Raw genomic sequence first — 20,568 nt, forward strand, 5'->3', positions numbered from 1 at the left:
TCCAGAATAATACTTTAATTTAATATGATGATGTGGTTTTCTACTTGCATGTAGCAATAAGTTGAGGTCTCAGTAGTAATTTATTCCTCTTCCCAGTTGGGACATCTAAAAACAAGTTGATTCTCCATAGTATCTTATTCGGTTGCTTTCTCTAGTAGCTGTGACCTTTTTAACAATGTATCTAAATCTAAAGTCTGCCATGCATTATTGGCTACTAGGGTATTTTTATTTTTATGTGATATCCGATTTCTCCGTACACAAGTAAAATTAGAAACCTTTATGTATACATAAACATCATTTACCCAGTGTATATGCAAAATATTTCTAGGCAACTATTTAAGAATGCTGATGGCCAGTAATCGTCAATAGTGTTGAATACAATGGGAAAAACAAAGGATATTTCGGAGTTCGATAAAGGGCTTATTGTGGGTGCCTTTCTGGTTGGAGCCACGATTTTGAAACACAGAAGAGCTGACTGGTTTCTCAAAAAGGTGAGATATCCTGAGTGTTTATTCAGTGGAAAAATAACCCTTTTTGCTTATCTTAGAGGTGTGACTGTGGTCCTAAGATAGTCTCAGGAACGAAATCGCCGTTCGTCTGAGAAGGCTCGTACAGACAAGCAGAACTTCCTGTGTGCAGCAGTTGACTGAAGCATTAAATGAAGGTCGTTGATGACCCGTATCTCACCGAACTATGAGCTAGGAATTGGAGAGAATCGGTATTGGAAGTCACATGTCTATACGGAAACCCCTGATTTCTTCAAAGAACCAGAAAGTTCATCTACAGTGGTGTCAGGAACACTAACGGACACTAGAAGACTGGAAGAGAGTTATGTGATCCGATGAGTCAGGGTACACAAAGTTTTACGAGAGCCTTATGAAGCATCGACGCTTGCAAACACATCTCAAGGAGGGGGTCATGGTATGTATGTTCTTTTGGTATGGAAAGGTTCTGATACTACTGGTAGGTCGAAGGAATATCTGAACATTGCTGCATGTCAAGTCCATCATGCAAGTTGACTTTTTATCAAGCAGGCGACGACTGTTTCATGTTCAACAATGCTACTGTCCATCGATCAATAACTGTTCAGCAGTGGTTCAGCGACTTCCACCATTTTCCCAGTCCATCACAAAACAAATCTAAATCCCGTTGAGAATATATTGGACATATTAGAAATACAGATCCGGCAGCAAAGTTCTCTTCCGTCAAATCTGAGCCAGTTAAAGGACTGTCTGGTATGTTGTAGACGTAGTGCAGTCTACCACCTTGTGGTCTCTATGTCAAACCTCATATGTGCTGTAATTCCGGGTAAAGAAGGTCCTACACGGTATTAAATTGAAATCTCTAATTTAGTGGCCGGTATGTGTAGTAATAATAATAAAACTTATATGGAGGATAAAGGAGTAACTTTTATACCTGTGAAATAAGGTGAGGTGAAAACGGAACAATACATTTATTGAAAAAGTTGGATGTTGAAATAGGAACACATACAAAAATTGTTCAATATTAATGTTATCTATACATGTTACAATCGTGATGTCTAAACACTGTTTAGTTTTGAAAATTTACTTATAAACTATAAGCAATCTTACAGAGGGAGGAAAAAAAAAAGAATAAGAATTAAAAGCGCTAAAGCACGACATTATCGTTTGCGACTTTGAGACAAACGACTTAACAAATGTCAAAATCCTGAAGGTTCCCTCTGGTTTAGAATGCAGATAAGTTGAAATTATTTTAGCTTTCCTTGTTGTAATCAGGGTGTAACCACAGATCTGATGAAACAGCTAACTGCGTACACCTTGACCGAACTTAAACAGGAAAACAAGCAGAAAATTTCTGCCAGTATTCGGTATTGATCACCCAGTCAGCACCGCAGCTCTCGGGTCCAGATTTGTGAATAAGGGCAAAATCGTCACATGTAATCAACCCGTCGCCGTCGCAGTCTTTTCCGTGTTTCCTCATGTAACCTCGCACTGCTTCTTCTGCGCATTGTTTGTTGTTCAAGCAAACCTCGAAATCTAAAAATTAAACAGCACATGAAATAAAATTGTATTTCTATTTTAAGAGCAATGATTAATTTTAATCCATTCCGATTCTGTTAACTTAAAATATTCTAAAACAATAATTTGATATCATCATCTGCACTCACTCTCGATTAACCGATGCATGATCGGCATTAACTTGTTTTTTTTTTTTTTTAAAAAAAAAAAAGTTCGACAGAGAAACTAAGATTACGTATATGAATTAAATCATTTCTTATAAAAATTTATTAGAAGAAAAATTAGAATTATTAATATAGAATTTTTACAATAATACTACTAATATAAAATGATAACTATTGGCTAAAAACAGATTTATCTCAAAAAGTAATTTTATATTTTTATAAGAACACCTTTAAGTAATTAATAAATGTCTCATATAAATAAATAGTCGGAAATATTATATATATATATATATATATATATATATATATATATATAATCATCTATGCCTCTCCAGCCTGGAGCCACACCTCTAATACTAACATTATCAAGATACAACGAGTGCAGAACAAGTGCTTGAGAATGATTCTGAACGCCCCTAGTATGTTAGAAACAATCAACATCATAGAGATACAAATATTCCTTATATTTTCTCTTTTCTACAATTCCTTAGCATCCAAGTTTTTCCTAAAGACGTCCACACACCCCAACGATCTGGTTCAGCAAGCTGCAGCATACGAGGCAACGGACATATTCAAATATAGAAGACCAAAAGCTACATTAGCCTTCTATAGCGATGCATAATCTCCATGCCCATTCAGGGCTAGCAAACTGCTCATAAAATTTACCCTCACTGTAACCACAACAGAGATAGCGGGGAATATGAAAAGCATCTTGCTTCACCCCAAAAGACATAAATGTCAATTGTCAATTTATATATATGTAGAAAGTATTTTACCTTGGGTAAAATACTAGTAAAATACTTTCTACATTTATATCTCATCCGGAGATTGTTATTTAATAAGGTTAAAACACCTTATGGTAACTTGTTGTGGTAAAATACTTATAAGCTCTGTATTACTAAAATCTTGGTATTTCTAGCCTGGCTCCCCTGATGAGACCTCAATAAAGGTCGAAACCGGTCTGGGTAGTGGCCCCTTGCCTTTAATACATAGCATCATACATCTCCTCCAGGAGATGAGCTGTGCATTAAGGGTAAATATTAAGAATACTGATCACAGCTTATTCTACCTTTACCATGAGTTGCCTTGACTTGCACTACTTTGAGGGTCAGCTAGACTCGCAATACGTGCAGGCGCAAACTTGACTTATTTTTCTGTTTGCTTACTTGGGAAATGGAGTAAAACCAGGTTTGAAATAGCTTGGTGTCTTTAACATATATACGTGCGTGTGTATATATATATATATATATATATATATATATATATATATATATATATATATATATATATATATATATATATATATAACGATTTGTAGTATTAACTCGGAATTGGGATATTTTCATATTTATACATACTGGTTAAAACCGAGACTAGAATAACAATTAAATTTATTCAAAAAACAACATGTTTCATCGGATTGTCCGACTTCTTCAGGTGTGGGAACATAGAAAGCAAATAAACACTATAAGAAACATCGTATCATTATAAAAACGACTATTATAAAATTCAGTTAGATTTGAACTGTAGCTACAGTCCGTGTTGAAGTTCTATTGTTAGGCAGCTGCGTGCATCTGATTTCACGAGTGTGCCAATATCGGATAGCAGAGCTGAAAGAGTCAGATTATAACTAAGGTTATTATTTATGTGATGAGGGTCTATAACAATTTCCTTGGACTCAACTATGCGGCGCTCCACCTCGTCATGACATATATGAAGGTTTGAAGTTGTTGTCTAGTTTATCTCATGTTGACGGCCTTCATCATTTGTGTTTATTGAAAACAGTACATGGCTTGACAGGGCACTTGCTCTAGTTCTTTTGTAGGCAGTGTCCCTCTGGTGTTCTTCCCGACGTAGGAGGATGGATTTTTCAGTTTGGCCAAAATCACGTGTGACTGCGGGAAGCAATACTATAGCTTATTATTATTATAGTTAGTTATAGATATAGTTATTATCTATTTTAAGAGCTGCTAAAGCTGTACTGTGTATACTTGCTTTTAATGCATAGCATCATACATCTCCTTCTCCTTGAGGAGATGTATGATGCTATCTCCTTGAGGAGATGTATGATGCTATGCATTAAAGGCAAGGGACCACTACCCAGACCGGTTTTGACCTTTATTGAGGTCTCATCAGTGGGAGCCAGGCTTGTTTAGTTCTCAGCTTATCCAGATTACAATTACATGTTTATTCCTTCTACTTATGAATTTCAGCGAACTCCAACCCAAAGTACATTTCCCCCAAATGGAGTTTCAATTGGCGATGGACTGAATTGAAATATATTTTTCGCTTAGAAAAATACTGGAAAAATGTTCAGGTTAAGTAATACAGAGCTTATAAGTATTTTACCAAAACAAGTTACCATAAGGTGCTTTGACCTTATTAAATAAAAATCTCAGGATGAGAGATAGATGTAGAAAGTCTTTTACCTTGGGTATAATATATGTTAAAGATGCCAAGCTATTTTAAAGTATTTTACACTAATGAATGAATCGTTATAAAAAGTATTTTATGCTAATTAATTTATCTAATTAATAATAGTAATTTTATGCTTCTTCTTCTTCTCTCTTCCATCATCTATGTGGATGATGATGAGGCCGAATGAACTCTTTCCACATTTTCGAATTTTATGCACTAATGATTTAATGCTGCATATTTACTTTTGTTTGCATTTCTCTCTGCAAATGGCCATGTGCGGTCTGTAAACTCAAGTTTTGAAATTTTAACTTTTTATAATACATTTGTGTATATATTATGGTAGTAAATCATGGAACAGACTAGTATCTACATTTAGTTTATGCATTCATGATATACTTAACTTTTTTTAATGTTTTCGATATTTCTGGGCTATGCGGTTCCTCTGCGAAGTTTTTGAAATTGTAGCAAATCTCCAAAAAATCTTCCAATATATTTATTCAAAACAATCAGCGCAGTTCAAACCCGCGTTCTTCAAGGGTCAACTGTATAATCATAGTGTTGCTTACGGCCAAGTGCTCAAGAACGGAAGGGGAAATGCTGTTTACCTGCCGTTCTTGGAAGAAATTCAAGAAATGAGCACAACTTCCGCCTTCAATATTTCTATCTCTCACATAATAACATTACAAGCCTTGTAGCGCAAATATTCCAAACTACAGTATCCTCCATAACAACGCCTTAACTGCTGATTTCCCTTCCATGTTCCAGTTAGGTGAGGATAACCTTATCAATTATAATGCTAACGAAACAAAATCATATCTTATTTCTCTCAAGTATGATCGCACTGAATATCTTTGGAAAACTTGTGCCTTTGGCCTTTCTGACACAAGTACAATACATGGGGAACATGGTGTATATCCATGTTTCCCTCGTCATCCAAATACTAGACTTAGTTTTCTTCTCAAAACACTATTTCTCGTCTATAAAACTCTTACCACTATATACATTGCTTGAAAAGAATTGACAGACACTCCGATATATATCGGAGCTGATATAAATATATATAGCTGATATAAATTGGAGGAATATGATGATACTAAGTCAGTGCCACTGTGCCCGGGTGAAATGTTTGCAAGAAGGGAACTGACAAAGTTAAAAAGAGACATTTCGACATGATGTCATGTTGCAGGCATATCTGTTTGGAAATCGTTGACAAATTCAGCCATCCCAGGTCAACTTAGATGGAAGCGCAAGGAGTCAGATGCAAGTACTACCTACAGTGGACGTCCCACCACACTCACCGAAAGTGACTGTGGAGTTCTACGAAGGATAATATGTAAAAACTGTCATTCGTCTGAAGACATAAAATGTGGAGTTCCAGGCATTGATTGGAACACGAATCTGCACAAAAATATTCAGAACCGAAGCTCACAACATGAATTTCCACTGCAGGACCGTAATATGCAAGTCCCACATTACCTGAACCAACATGCAGTGTCGTCTTCAGTGCTGCAATGTATAGTGGAAGCTTGGAAAGCTGTATTGTGGAGCCACGAATTACGATACACACTCTACCAAGCAGATGGACGGGTGTTGGCATGACGGAATCCCGGTGAACCAGAGGGCATAAATCCAACTATGAAATTTGGAGGTGGCGGTGTGATCGTATGGTCCTGTTTTTCCTGGTTTAGCTCCGGATTTCTGTTTGTGGTGCCACGAACATTCAACTACGAAAGGTATCTGGACAATGAAATGCTTCCTACTTTGTAGCGTTTCTACGGAACTGATTGTCTTCTCTTTCAAAAGACAATGCATGTGTCATAAGACTGCTGCTGTGACTGCATGGTTTGTGAATATGATTGTCATGACACTTGACTGGCCTCTACAGAGACTGACTCAACCCTATTGAACATCTGTGGGATAAACTGCAGCGTCGGATGTGGTCAAGAGACATCCGCCTCACAACAGTTCAGAACCTCATTACATGCCGACTGGAAGAATGGTCCAAAATTCCCATTGATCGCTATCGTACGCTTGTGGAAAGTATGCCCCGTAGGGTTGCTGCAGTCATTACAGTGAAAGGAAGTCTTACATCTTATTAAGGTGGACGCCATGGATGACTATTCTTCACACGTGGTGTCCGTGGACTTCTTTCCAAGCACTGTATGCATATATATATAATTTAAATTAGGATTTACTCGGGATGTATACATTTATAAAAATAAATTTAACTGACTAGAACCCGAGAAAGTGTAACAAAAATCTTTAATAAATCACGACTAGTTTCATCGGCGCTCCAACTTCTTCAGGTGAGAAATAAAAAACATAAGACATAAAAATAACAAGGTAAAAAACACGGACTTTCCAGCTTAATAAAAAGTAGAATAGTAACAGTCATATTTGAATAGGTGACCGCGTGCTACCGTTGGCATGAGTTGAATGCGTGCGACAGCTAATTTTAGAGCGCCAGTACTGGACCACTGCGCTATGGGAATCAGGCAAATTGTAGCTTAGATTGTTGTTCAAATGTGACGGGTCCAGAACTATTTCTTTTGATTCGATAATTCTTCTTTCAAATTCATCCTTGCATATCCCAAAACTATCTAAGATTTTGAAGAAATTCAACATAAAGACCGACTATACTTCTCTGCCAAAACTTCGTTCCTTTCTGAGTCGACCAAAACCAAAACACAACCAACTGCATTTTCCTGGTGTTTATAAAGTTTTGTGTGACTGTGGTCGACCTTATTTTGGCCAGACAGATAAATCTGTTTCACTTCGTCTTGAGGAACATAGACGTGACATCTCTTACAGTAGAACACGAGCGAGCACCCTTTCCAGTCATGTCCTCTTCTCGGCAAACTCTAACCTCGAAGAACAGCCGCATCGAGTTGATTGGGAACGCACTACTAATTAGTATATATATATATATATATATATATATATATATATATATATATATATGCAAGGATGAATTTGAAAGAAGAATTATCGAATCAAAAGAAATAGTTCTGGACCCTTCACATTTGAACAACAATCTAAGCTACAATTTGCCTGATTCCCATAGCGCACTAATCCAGTACTGGCGCTCTAAAATTAGCTGTCGCACACATTCAACTCATGCCAGCGGTAGCACGCGGTCACCTATTCAAATATGACTGTTACTATTCTACTTTTTATTAAGCTGGAAAGTCCATGTTTTTTATTTCCTTGTTAATTTATAGAAAGTCCTTGTTATTTTTATGTCTTATGTTTTTTATTTCTCACCTGAAGAAGTCGGAGCACCGATGAAACTAGTCGTGATTTATTAAAGGTTTTTGTTACACTTTCTCGGGTTCTAGTCAGTTAAATTTATGTCTCGGTTATAGTCCGTATATATAAATATGAACATATCCCAGTACCGAGTTAATACTACAAATTGATATATATATATATATAGGGTGTTCGGGATAAATTTGACAGTTTCGTAAGGAAAAAGAAAATCTTCTTTGTATCTATTAAATTTAATGAATTGACAAAAAACATTACAGGCAGATTTAATTACAATACTATCAACAAGATTTACTCAAAATAACCACCATTAGCATCGATCACAGCTTCAATTCTGCTTCGGAACCTCGAACAAGCTGATGCTACAGTCTCCCTGGGAAGGGCCGCAAAAACTGTTTTAATTTTATCCATTAACTGGGCTTTTGTATTACTGGAAGTGCGATTGGTGTCTTTTTCAACTGCGCCCCATACAAAATAATCCATGGGGTTAAGGTCTGGGGAGTTTGGAGGCCAAACATTTGGACTGGTGAAGTCGTAGAAATTTTCAGACAACCATTTTTGACTTTTCCCAGAGGTGTGGCAAGGGGCCGAATCCTGTTGCCATACATACGGCCTACCATTGGCTACCCTTGTTATCCAGGGCTTGACTACAGTTAGCAACTCCACGAACAAAGCCCGAATTCCAATGCCAGGGTTCTTCAACACCTGTTCCTGCAGATTTGCGAGGAATTCTGCTGTACGAACGCAATCAGATCGTCTGCTAGGGATCTTTCTTCTTGCTACATCCTCGTAGTCACCATTGCAAGTCTCTAGTTCATGCCTGATTGTTTTTACTGTATTCAGGGAGCATTGGGCAGCAGTCGTAATATCCTTATTTTGATGGCGGGCACGAATCATCATGATACAAGTTATTCTCTTCCATGATTCAGGTGGGTTCCAGCTATCCATCCTTTCTGACATCTTGTATATGAATGAAGAAGGGTCCAAACTTTTAAATGAAGAAAAGTGTGTGTTAATACATGTAACTTACGGAAAAATATAATTAATTATAAATATGTCAAATTTATCCCGAACACCCTGTATATATATATATATATATATATATATTATTTTTAAATGTATTGCGATATAATAATTCAGAAAGGGTTTAGGCAAAAATATTGAAGTTTACGTTGTCACGAATTTCAGTGAACTTAATTTCGTTGAAAAAGTCGCTTACCATGTTTATTGCTGTCGTCTCTTCCTGGCTTCCCAGCTTCTGCCCAATATGCCCATGAAATAACATAAGGGCCACAAAAATAAGAATTTGCCCCGGCATTGTGGCATTTTGTGTTTAGATCGCAACCTGTGCTAGCCTGAAAAATGTTGGAAATTTTATTTATATTGAAAGACATACTTGTATAGTAATTACAAGAAGTTCTATCAAAATGTTAACACTGCTAATAAGCATTAACAATATTTCCATCTCGCTTTGATAATTCAAATTCCTGAAACACACGAGTATACCAAAGTCCAAATATTGAATCAGCGAAGTTAATTCATATTTAATAGAGGTCTACTTCCGTTCTCTTTTATTCGCAGAAATCGATCGAGAGTTCAGGAAGTTTAATGGGTCATCAACTATAACAATATTATCAGAACCGCCGATTATTATATTTCATTAAGAAAAATAAACCATCACGCATTTTATAATTTAAAGAATAGATATGTTCATATAGATACAATAAACTATTTGAGCAATAATTAAAGATGTGCACTGCATTACGCACACAGTTATAAATGGACTGCGTCGAGATAGACAAGCTTTCTATAGACCACCACGCTTATTGGCAGCCTGAGGTGGCTTGAATCAATGCGCCGGCCGTGTTTGGTTTCTAGTGCTGAGTACCAGGATAATCTAACTCTTAACCCACCTACTGTACTAACACTATAAGTTTCTGGTGGATTTAATTATAAAAAAAAAAAAAGAAGAAGAAGAAATTACTTCATTAGCATACTGTAATAGCATCGCATTTAAATTCGCTTGTTTTTACTAACGACCTATCTTGTTTTGAAAATTCATACTGTAATAATAAATGAAATTAGTAACTGATATTGTATTTGTTTTCTCACTCTTGTCTGATACAAATTGGTGAGTCTTGCAACTCCGTGGAAGTTTGACGAAAATAATTTAGTGGATTCTGTAACACATCTGTTTTCTCAGATTTCTATATCAAAGGAAGAGAAAGAGAATTGTATTGGTTTAAACGAATTATGACAATCAATACAAAAAAAATCTTCCTCTTGCTAAAGCTACCAATTCTCAAATTACTGTTTTCAAGAATGGTTCTCATCATAAAAGGAATTATCCATTCTTTTAGTTTATTAAAACTTCTTGGCACTTTAAAATTATCCACCAACCATGATCGCAATAACATTATTTCTATGACAAATAAAAAAAAATAATAAAAATTAAAAAAAAAGCATTACTAACAAAAACAGTAATTATATAGTGAAGTTAATTTATAATTTCTTTGGGAAATAAGTTGATGCACTTGTATGGAAAAATGAGCCGAAATGAAGGGCGACTTAATTATTTTCTGGCTTCTTATGAGAAAGCCGGCGTTCTCTTTATTATACTGAGATAATTCAAGTGTTCACGCCATGCCGAGAGCTATCTTAAGGAAGGATCACGGGTTTTTAACTTGTCTCTAAAGAACTAGTTCCGTTTCGTGAGACTATTCTAACACGAGCGGTTTTGTTTCGTAATGAGAACAAAAAAGACACCGCGTAGTAGATTTAAATCTACAATCACGCTGTTAGGAGCGCCACCCTTTTAACCATTCAGCAAATTTAAATTTCCGGACATTTGGGCTCAACCAACTTTCTGTCAAAATTACGAGAGCATTGCAACTGGAAACCATAACCAGCATCCCCTGAAACGGTATTAATTTATCTTTTGCAATCATCCTTCATGCGTCACCGCATTTTGACCTAAATCGTAGACGATGGAAAACAAGTTCCTCTTCCTGACCTGTTTTTTTCCTTCATAGAATAAACTTTCACCCAAGTTCTGTGAAATAGAACATTAAAACAAAATTGGATTTTTTGTGTGTCTACAGAAGAGAGAAATCATCGAAGCATTTGCAGGTATTCAAATCTTATTTTGAATTTTGTTTCATTGGAGGTAACAAGAAATAAAAATATCGGGTTGTGTTGATGTCGTCGGTGTTTTTTTTTTTTTTTTTTTTTTTTTTGTAATTGTCTGTTATTTCCATTTTAATCTCATCGTCTTTTTTTAACTGTCTTTCACCCTAGAAGTCGCGCGAGCGTGTGTGATTTGTTATTTTATTAATGTCGCATCGCCATGGAGTCCCAGGCCTCATCGCGGGAGGCCATTACAGTAATCTACCTGGCGAGGCATTCTGCATTACACTGGTTAGTCTACAAATTTATTTTTATGTATTAACTGCGTGTGCTGTGTGGCCGATTTATCAGCCTATTAACTCTAATTTGTAGCTTGTGGATGAGAAAGAAATGCAAAGAAAACTTAGCACTTACCTCACAGATACACCTCAAACAGTCATCTGTAATTTCTGGAATTTTGACTCCTGGCCTGATCGACGGTGCTGAAGAAAAGAGAAAAAAGACCATTTCTTAACAGGAATTCAAATTTCCTGGTTAATTACTCTAATTTTTCGCAAAATCATACAAAAACTAAATTAGAAAAAAATCTTCCTCTTGCTAAAGCTACCAATTCTCAAATTACTGTTTTCAAGAATGGTTCTCATCATAAAAGGAATTATCCATTCTTAAACTAAGACAATAACTACTTAGGAAACGTTCGAGCTACTGCTGGAGAAAAAGGTAAAAAAATAACTGAATATTTTGAAGCAGCATATATTTTTGAAAATAAATAAATATATAAACTACGCAGAGTGTATGCAGGCTGCATCGGAATACATACCTTGCATTTTAAAATCTAGTGCACTTTCTATCCAGCAGGTGAAATGCAATACGTTACTACAGAAAGCAGTTGAACGAGGGAATAGTCTCGGTCATGTAGCCATTTATGGATGTAGTAATTTATATACCCGTATGTGATGTTCACTCGTGAATGGTTGTAAACTATAGTGCATTAGTAACGTGAATTAGATTCGGATTTTTTTTATGTTATTTTCATATTTTTGTTCGTTTTATTTATTTATTTTTACATTTTATGATGTGTATTGTTTGCCTATACATGTGATGTATAATGTAAATGTACATTACTTGCAATGTTCTGATATTCATTCACGAATGTGGTTAAATTAAACAGATATTTGTAAGTGGGTTTACACATAGAAGTTTAATGCTATAATCAGCTCAGAATGCTACAGTGGTCCAGCGTGCTGTTGAATCTAGCCAATTTTTTGTTTCTTGATTTAAATCCCACTGTCTGTTTTGATATTACTGGACGACCTGTCATCGATTACTAGCGTTATCTGCGTCTGTTTTACCATGTGACGTTCTGGTAGCCAGACGTGCTCCATCTCAATCAAGTCACTCGAAAATTAAAGTTAGATATTATTTATTTATTGCATCCCTCTTTATCCCATAGCTTGGACACTCTCGAATCTTACTTGAGTACGCTTCGATTGAACAGCTACATCAGCAAATAATCTTGCATTACATACACAACACTGTCAACATCGACAGTTTGAAGATTCGATTCAATGTTGAGGTTGTTGCTGCCAAACTTTATATAATAAAAAAAAAAAGAAAAAAATGTACAGTGCTGAAAAAATCAGGTGTTTTTAAGTTTGAATATTGTACAAGAAATGTTTCTTTCTTTCTTTTTTTTTTTTTTGTTTTGAGGGGAAGGCAGAATCTATAACTCCAGCATGTACCTCGTAAACTTCTTCGATTGCATTTCCATATGGTCCTTTTTGTTCTTCATTTCTGGATTTGGTAATTATGACAATGATGGTAAAAGAACCGTTTTCTCCTCTATTGGGATCAATTTTGCTTTGTTCATTAATTATAACCCTTACTCCATATACGGTACTACACGCAGTATAGCTTTAATCTTTCTTGAAAAAAAAAAAAAAAATGCCATAAAGAACTACCATTTGAGTATTGTAAAGTTGGAATGGATATTGCTGCTGACGTATCATAGCTAGCTCACCATAGGAAAATGTTAAGACTGCAGCCATTCAAATGGCAAGTTGAAAGCCACGTGCATTTGCAATAAACTCGTTTGAAGGTACAGCAAAGATAAAGGCTCCAAACCGCTACTTCCCAAAATCTATTGCCAGAAAGAAAATTCTATAGGAAAGCTTATAATTTATACAGAGATGTTCAAGTATTATCATCTCATATGCATGTAAAGTTGAATGGCAAGGTTGCTTGTCATGCTTCGAAATGGAGAGAGCAGTTCAAGTGAAACATAAGCCAAACGAACCCTGTGGCTAAACGGAACTTCGAAGAAAACATGGGTGCGGTCGTAGGAATGCAAACTCCACCCTCCTTCCTCTCACGTACTAATCTAGCTGTTTGTCAGTGAAGGGTAAAGAATTATTGCTCTTCAAAATGCAAGACTTGAAGAGAGAGAAGTCAAGGTCCCATTCCCAGAAAGTCTTTCGTCAACATTGACATTTGAAGTTGCATATTAAATGAAGAAAGAACAAGGAAATAAATTCATAGTTAAAGGTCTAGATGATTTCTTAATAATATGCAGTTTATATACAGTAATAAGCATACATTTATAAAATTGTATAAGTGACTTTCGGTACTCATATAAAAGATAGTGAATTGTCCAGCAGCAAATATTAGTTATACTGATTATTTATTAGTAAATGCCCGAAACAGGAGGTAAATGAAAAGTCCATAGTATCAAGCACATTTTCAGCTCGATATTCATTACTTCATTTCCTAATATATATATATATATATATATATATATAGGCCTAGTGGCCTGTTACGGTCTCTTCCCATCTTATCAAATTCCTTCTCCCTTGAGATCAATCTTTCTCTTTCTCTCTCTCTCCCCCTGGGGAGTCTTCATTCACTCATTCTCCATCTCACTCTATAAAGATCGATGTAGTCTAAAACAGATATCACCTCAAGTTCCTTTAAGATATCGCTATTTCTTCTTAAGTCTAGACTATTATATCCAGCTGTTTTGCACAGGAATCTCATTTTAGAGCTTATTAGTCTTTTTCTATCTGCTTGAGTTATGGTCCAGGCTTTTGAACCATATGTTAGGATAGGTCTTGCTATTGAGATATGGATTGTTATTCATATTTTCTAGTTCATTAAATTTGGATTGGATATCTGATTAATAGTTTTTATTAATCCTGTACAACTGGTTATTTTATGATGCATGTTTTTCTTTCTTTCATAAGATAAGTGGTACCCTAGGTTTTTGAATTTATTAACCTGTTCTATAATATCATTGTTGATGCAAATTTTGCTTCTAATTGGGTCTCGCCTTTAAATGCCATGACCTTGGTTTTGGAAATGGAGATTTCCACGTATGTTTTTGCTAGTTCATTTAATAAAAACACTGCTCGCTTTTTTTTTTTTTTTTTTACTTCGAAATATTTGTAGAATAAACCAAACGTACCTTCAAAACAGTGGAAAACAGTCATCTACAGTCAATTATAGACGCTTGTCTAATTCATGCGTGACCACTCAAGTACAGTTAGAGGTACACCATATTTAAATTAACAGAATATTATATATATATATATATATATATATATATATATATATATGTATAATATATATAATATATACAGGGTGTTCGGGATAAATTTGACAGTTTCGTAAGGAAAAAGAAAATCTTCTTTGTATCTATTAAATTTAATGAATTGACAAAAAAACATTACAGGCAGAGTTAATTACAATACTATCAACAAGATTTACTCAAAATAACCACCATTAGCATCGATCACAGCTTCAATTCTGCTTCGGAACCTCGAACAAGCTGATGCTACAGTCTCCCTGGGAAGGGCCGCAAAAACTGTTTTAATTTTATCCATTAACTGGGCTTTTGTATTACTGGAAGTGCGATTGGTGTCTTTTTCAACTGCGCCCCATACAAAATAATCCATGGGGTTAAGGTCTGGGGAGTTTGGAGGCCAAACATTTGGACTGGTGAAGTCGTAGAAATTTTCAGACAACCATTTTTGACTTTTCCCAGAGGTGTGGCAAGGGGCCGAATCCTGCTGCCATACATACGGCCTACCATTGGCTACCCTTGTTATCCAGGGCTTGACTACAGTTAGCAACTCCACGAACAAAGCCCGAATTCCAATGCCAGGGTTCTTCAACACCTGTTCCTGCAGATTTGCGAGGAATTCTGCTGTACGAACGCAATCAGATCGTCTGCTAGGGATCTTTCTTCTTGCTACATCCTCGTAGTCACCATTGCAAGTCTCTAGTTCATGCCTGATTGTTTTTACTGTATTCAGGGAGCATTGGGCAGCAGTCGTAATATCCTTATTTTGATGGCGGGCACGAATCGTCATGATACAAGTTATTCTCTTCCATGATTCAGGTGGGTTCCAGCTATCCATCCTTTCTGACATCTTGTATATGAATGAAGAAGGGTCCAAACTTTTAAATGAAGAGAAGTGTGTGTTAATACATGTAACTTACGGAAAAATATAATTAATTATAAATATGTCAAATTTATCCCGAACACCCTGTATATATATATATATATATATATATATATATATATATATATATATATATATATATATATATATATATATATATATATATATATAATGGTATATAATGTGTGTTGTGTATATGTGAGAAAGAGGGATGTGGTATGCAAAGTATACACTGCTTGGAAAGAAGCCAACGGACACCATAGTATGAGGAACAAACAGCTATGGCGCCCAACTTAATAAGATATAGGACCTTTCGATGCGATGACGGCAGGAATCCTATGGGATATACTTTCCACATCAATGTGAATTTTGGACCATTCTTCTTGTAGGCATGTAATGAGATCCTGGACTGTAGAGAGATGGACGTCCCTTGACCTCACCCGGCGCCCCAGTTAATCCAACTGTAGGGTTCAGATCAGGGCTCGGTGGAGGCCAGTCAAGTGTGGTGATGTTCATGTCCACAAACCACGCAGTTACGGTATCAGTCTTATGACATGGTGCATTGCTTGCTGAAAGATAGACAATGGTCAGTTCCGTGGAAACGCTATAAAGTTGGAAGCGTTGCTTTGACTTGAATTCAAATACCTCTCGTAGTTCAATGTACGTGGCACCACAAACAGAGGTCTGAGGCCAAACCAGAAAAAATCGGACATTACCATCACGCCGCCATCTCCGAATTTCATAATTGGCATTACGCAATCTAGTAAGAGACGTTCAACGAACATCCACCACACCCACACACGTCCATCTGCTCGGTAGAGGGTGTAGCGTGATTCGTTGTTCCATAACTGTTTTCCAAGCTTCGTTGTCCCACTGCACATGCTCTTTGCACCACTGGAGACAATGCTGCATGTTGGTCCGGGTAATGTGAGACTCGCATATTGCGGTCCTACCATGAAAACACTTGTGAGCCTCAATTCTGAATGCTTTTGTACCGATTCCTGTTCCAGTCGATGCCCGGAACTCTGCTTAGAACGTGTCAGCCAAGGAATAAGTTTTTACATATTATCCTTTATAGCAGCTTATGATCACGTTCGGTGAATGTGGTGGGACGTCCACTGCTGGTAGCACTTGCAGTTGACTCGCTGTTCACCTGAGTGGCTCAATTTATCAATGATTTCCAAACAGAGAGGCTGGCAACACGACATCCTATCACAACGCCTCTTTGAAACTCCGCCAGTTCCCTTCTCGCAGCCGTAGTTGCAATGATTTGGGAGCATCATATTCCTCCAATTTATACCGGCTACAAACGCGTGACTCCTTACATGACACGATGCACTTTACTCATTGTGGTGTCCGTTGATTTCTTTCAGAGTATTGTCATACTTTTCGAATGTAAAGTCATAGTATTTATATTTTGTTCTAATTTTTGGGCCGGCTATACTATTGGATCCGACGCATCCAAAATCTTGAGACATTACTATACGACGGCGAGATGGTGAAATTTTCTAAAATGGTTTTCCAATCATTTCTTGTGTGTTGGTGTGTGTGTGGGGGGGGATTGTTAAGAAATAACATTTCCTAAAGAACTCCTGAAATACTTGTAAAACACATGCACGGAATTATTAAGGAATTATGAAACACCGAAGCACTCATAACAACGGTCAAACTTAAGAAATTTGAGAAGTGGTAAAGTTCATTTTAAGTGGAAGTGTCTATTAATCGTAATGGTTGTACTGAGGCGGATGTGATGTTATGCTTTAGTTTCCTTGAAATAACAGGTTATTGCACTGTTGCATTTATCAAGGTGGAATGGCAAGTGACTGACTCGACGTCAAGCATGAAATATCTCGTTACCATTTCGAAACACCGATTTACGCCACAGAAATGCCAACTGCACAACGAAACTGGAATGCGTCAGGGCCCCTAAGTGCATTTTTTTAATATTAATTAAAATTAGTGCCATACTTCAGAATCGCTTTTCTTCGAGGGATCAAAAACTCGGACTCAAAAGAGTTCGCCATAATCTACCTTTTCTGTTTGTGTACTTTCCTCGTTAGTTTTCGCATAGATACGGTAATTGTTTCTTTCAACTCAGGTTTTAACTTCACATACGAATTTAGAGTTCAAATTCATTAAAATACTAATAAACGACAGAGGGATTTTCATCCCGCTAGATTGAAAAACTGTCAAGCTATTCAGCTGTGACGGTCCAGTGGGCTGACACGAAAAAGAAAATGAAGTATTTGCGTTTTGAGTATTAAATGTGCGGTAGCATTTCTTCCTTCTCATAATTATTATTATTATTATTCCTGATACCTCCAAGGAGTCCGAAGACTCATCGCGGGAGGACATCTTCAACTGTCTCTACACCTTACCTCTACTACGAATCAACGCCATCTACCGCCCACCTCCAACACCACCACAACTAGTAATTTTTGTCTGTAAATTGCGTGTGTTCTGAAGGGCCGATTTGTATGTATGCGGGATGAAAAACCCGAGTTTCCGGGAGAAAAAACCCTGCTACCTCCGTATGAGATCGGCTAACTCACCATCGATTGAAATCGACCAGATAAAGATCCCTCCCGTCGCGACGAGAATCGAACTTAGGCCTATTCCAATCGAAGGGCGCAATGTACCGTCGTTCTTCCAATTGCGCTACGGAGGCGCTTAAGTAAGAATATAATAAAGAAATCCAGTTTGAACCGAGACTGCTAAAGTTTAATCATTTGTCATTACATACAACTGAAGCATTGTACGATTGCTGAATAAGTTTGCACATAATCTGGAAATACTTTGATTAATATTTTTAAAATATAAACAAACCAGTGCTGCCTTTATTATATTAAATTGTTTTAAGCTTTCTTTAAGAATATTTTCAAAATATAAGAAATAAATGGGTTTTTTTAATTGAATTTTTAACGGTTATTAACTAGCTAATGTTCGTTTGTATAAAAATATTCCCCACCGCAGCAAAAAGCTTGACAGAGCTTCGGAATTTTCTTTTATGGTACTGGCAATAAAATAACAGCAGAACTCAACAGGGAAAAAAAAAAAAAAAAAAAAAAAAAAAAAATGTATAAGGAGCGGAAACGGCATTCACTGCATGCCATTTCAGAAATACTGGAGTAGTTTGTTTTAAGAGAAGCCTGCCATAAAAGTAATAAGAATAACCTTTGCAAGACCAATCCACTTAAAAAGGTAGAAACCCTTATCTACTACTGTTTCTTCAAGTTTCGCATACTACATTAAAATACTACTGAGTAATACACTTACTGTATATACAAGTCAATTCTTGTTTATTATTTTATAGTTATATAATTGATTAATTATATTAGTAAAAACATAAATAGTTCAGAGAAAAAAAAACTGTAAATGCTACAGAGAATCTGTTCATTTTTATGTGTTTTTGGCTTATATTACAAAAACCATATGCGTACTGATATCCCTCTTCCTTGTTAATTTTCAAGGAAGAGGGATATCTTATCCTTATGCAGAAAAAAAAAAACCCATCAAAGAACCTGAGTAAAGTAGGTTGCTTTTGCCATTTACAAATTAATCCAATTATTTTATTACATTTGTGTTCGAAATTCCACAGATTGAACCAAATAATATAAAAACAAAGAAAATATTTCACGTTCTTTATCGGATGACCTTCTACTTATTATGGATATCCTGAGCCAACAGGATACCAAAAGGATATAAGCAGTGAAGGACACTCCCCCCTCCCCCAAAAAAAAAAAAAAAACTCAAGAGTTTCCGATTGCAAACGTTGTTTTGCAAAAGAGATTCAAAGATTATAGTTATGTCATCGATTGCCTCGCAGAGTATCTCGTGACGTCAAAAAATAAAATTAATTTTAAAATAATAATAAAGTTCTAGATATCATTTCGGAACATTAAAATAAAATACCACATCTGACTGCCTGTGGGAATCAGAGAAACAACTTCATTTTAATATTAAAAAGTCCTTCCCCTGTCCTAATGGCAGAATTACTATTCCACCAAATCTTGCAAATGCTGCAAGAGGACCTGACAGGTCGAAGAAATGTTCTAAGGTGAACGAAAATTCTCAACAGACCAAGAAGCTTTGCTAGTTCTGGAGAATTCCATATTTCATAATGAACCGACTGCCACACGTCCACTACCATCTTTTATTTATTTATTTTATTGTATAAAACTGTGGGTACATTGACTATCATGATTTACCAATTCATGAATTCTCAGGAATAAAAAATAAAAATAAAACACTAAATATCTTTAGAAAGTTATGAAAATTCTTAAATAATCATTTTAATGGCATATTTATTCTGCATTTCATCCAAATTCTAGACTCACCCACCTCTACGAGCTGTGACCACTGTTCCAAACAGAACGAGAAAAGCAAAGCAGACGGAATACATCATAAAGTACGCAACAGGAATGCTTCCTTGCTCGAAAATAATCGGTCGAGTTCAACGGAATTAACCTAAATACTTCTCAAAGAATTGTGGGAAGGCACAGCAAGCGTGCATATAAATTCTGTTTAGTGGTTGACAAAAAATCACCCAATCAAAACAGGAACGAGCGGCTGGTAAATTAGGACAAGGCTCCTTACGTAAGTGGAATGCCCAAAGGGCGGAGGTAGCTTAAAGATGGAAAGAAAGAGAGCGAGAGAGAGAACGAGATTACCTTTGTCTAAACTACTGGTCTCGCCCTTGACGACAAACGCACCGAATACCCTGTGGCAATACCATGTGGGAGGGAAAGGTGAAGGAATCTTCTTTGCAATGTCAGATTCTCCTAACAGACCGGTTTATGCCACGTGCACGAAGTTCGACGAAATGATGGCCATCCGTGTGTATGCTTAACGCCTTTGTCCGGAACTGACCTTTGAAAAGGCAAGTTACAAGTGAAGCGATCCGAAAAGAAAGGAACGGGTTCCTCAGCTAAGTACTAAAAGGAGTGAATCGGTAAAGCAGAATATCTGCAGTCGACACTGAAAAAGTGATGCTATATCAACATTTCTTATTTTACCGAGACTGAGGCAACTTATATTACATTAATATTACGAGCAAGTTAAAGGTTAGAGAAAAAGGATAAACTCGCTGTCCAATTTAGTTTAAAGGGAAGAAAAAAAAACTACTTACTGATT

The 20,568-nt window shown here is 36.3% G+C and overlaps 1 protein-coding gene across 2 annotated transcripts; it reads right to left on the reverse strand.

Moving 5' to 3' along the window:
• Positions 1-1,438: 1,438 nt before the first annotated feature.
• LOC150100467 (lysozyme 2-like) lies at positions 1,439-19,875 on the reverse strand. 2 transcript variants are annotated; one of them, XM_090403021.1, is made up of 4 exons: positions 19,777-19,875; positions 11,390-11,457; positions 9,069-9,204; positions 1,439-2,018 (listed from the first exon to the last, which is right to left on the reverse strand). In XM_090403021.1, exons 1-4 carry the CDS (start codon positions 19,838-19,840, stop codon positions 1,810-1,812), a joined length of 477 nt encoding a protein of 158 aa, XP_090259147.1. In that variant the 5' UTR covers positions 19,841-19,875; the 3' UTR covers positions 1,439-1,809. The 2 variants fall into 2 exon arrangements, with proteins under 2 accessions (XP_090259147.1, XP_090259148.1); XM_090403022.1 differs by lacking the exon at positions 19,777-19,875 and adding an exon at positions 11,598-11,651.
• Positions 19,876-20,568: the final 693 nt, after the last annotated feature.

This window comes from Typopeltis vanoorti, chromosome 13 (genome assembly GCF_054136105.1).
Source record: "Typopeltis vanoorti isolate ZY-2024b chromosome 13, IOZ_Tvanoo_1.0, whole genome shotgun sequence".
Lineage (NCBI taxonomy): Eukaryota > Metazoa > Arthropoda > Arachnida > Uropygi > Thelyphonidae > Typopeltis > Typopeltis vanoorti.

Coding starts and splice junctions, on each gene's coding strand:
- LOC150100467 (XM_090403021.1), bottom strand. CDS start 19,840: ATGATGTATTCCGTCTGCTTTGCTTTTCTCGTTCTGTTTGGAACAGTG. Junction 11,458..19,776: donor AGTGGTCACAGCTCGTAGAG/GTGGGTGAGTCT, acceptor TCTTTTCTTCAG/CACCGTCGATCAGGCCAGGA. Junction 2,019..9,068: donor AGACGACAGCAATAAACATG/GTAAGCGACTTT, acceptor TTTAATTTTTAG/ATTTCGAGGTTTGCTTGAAC.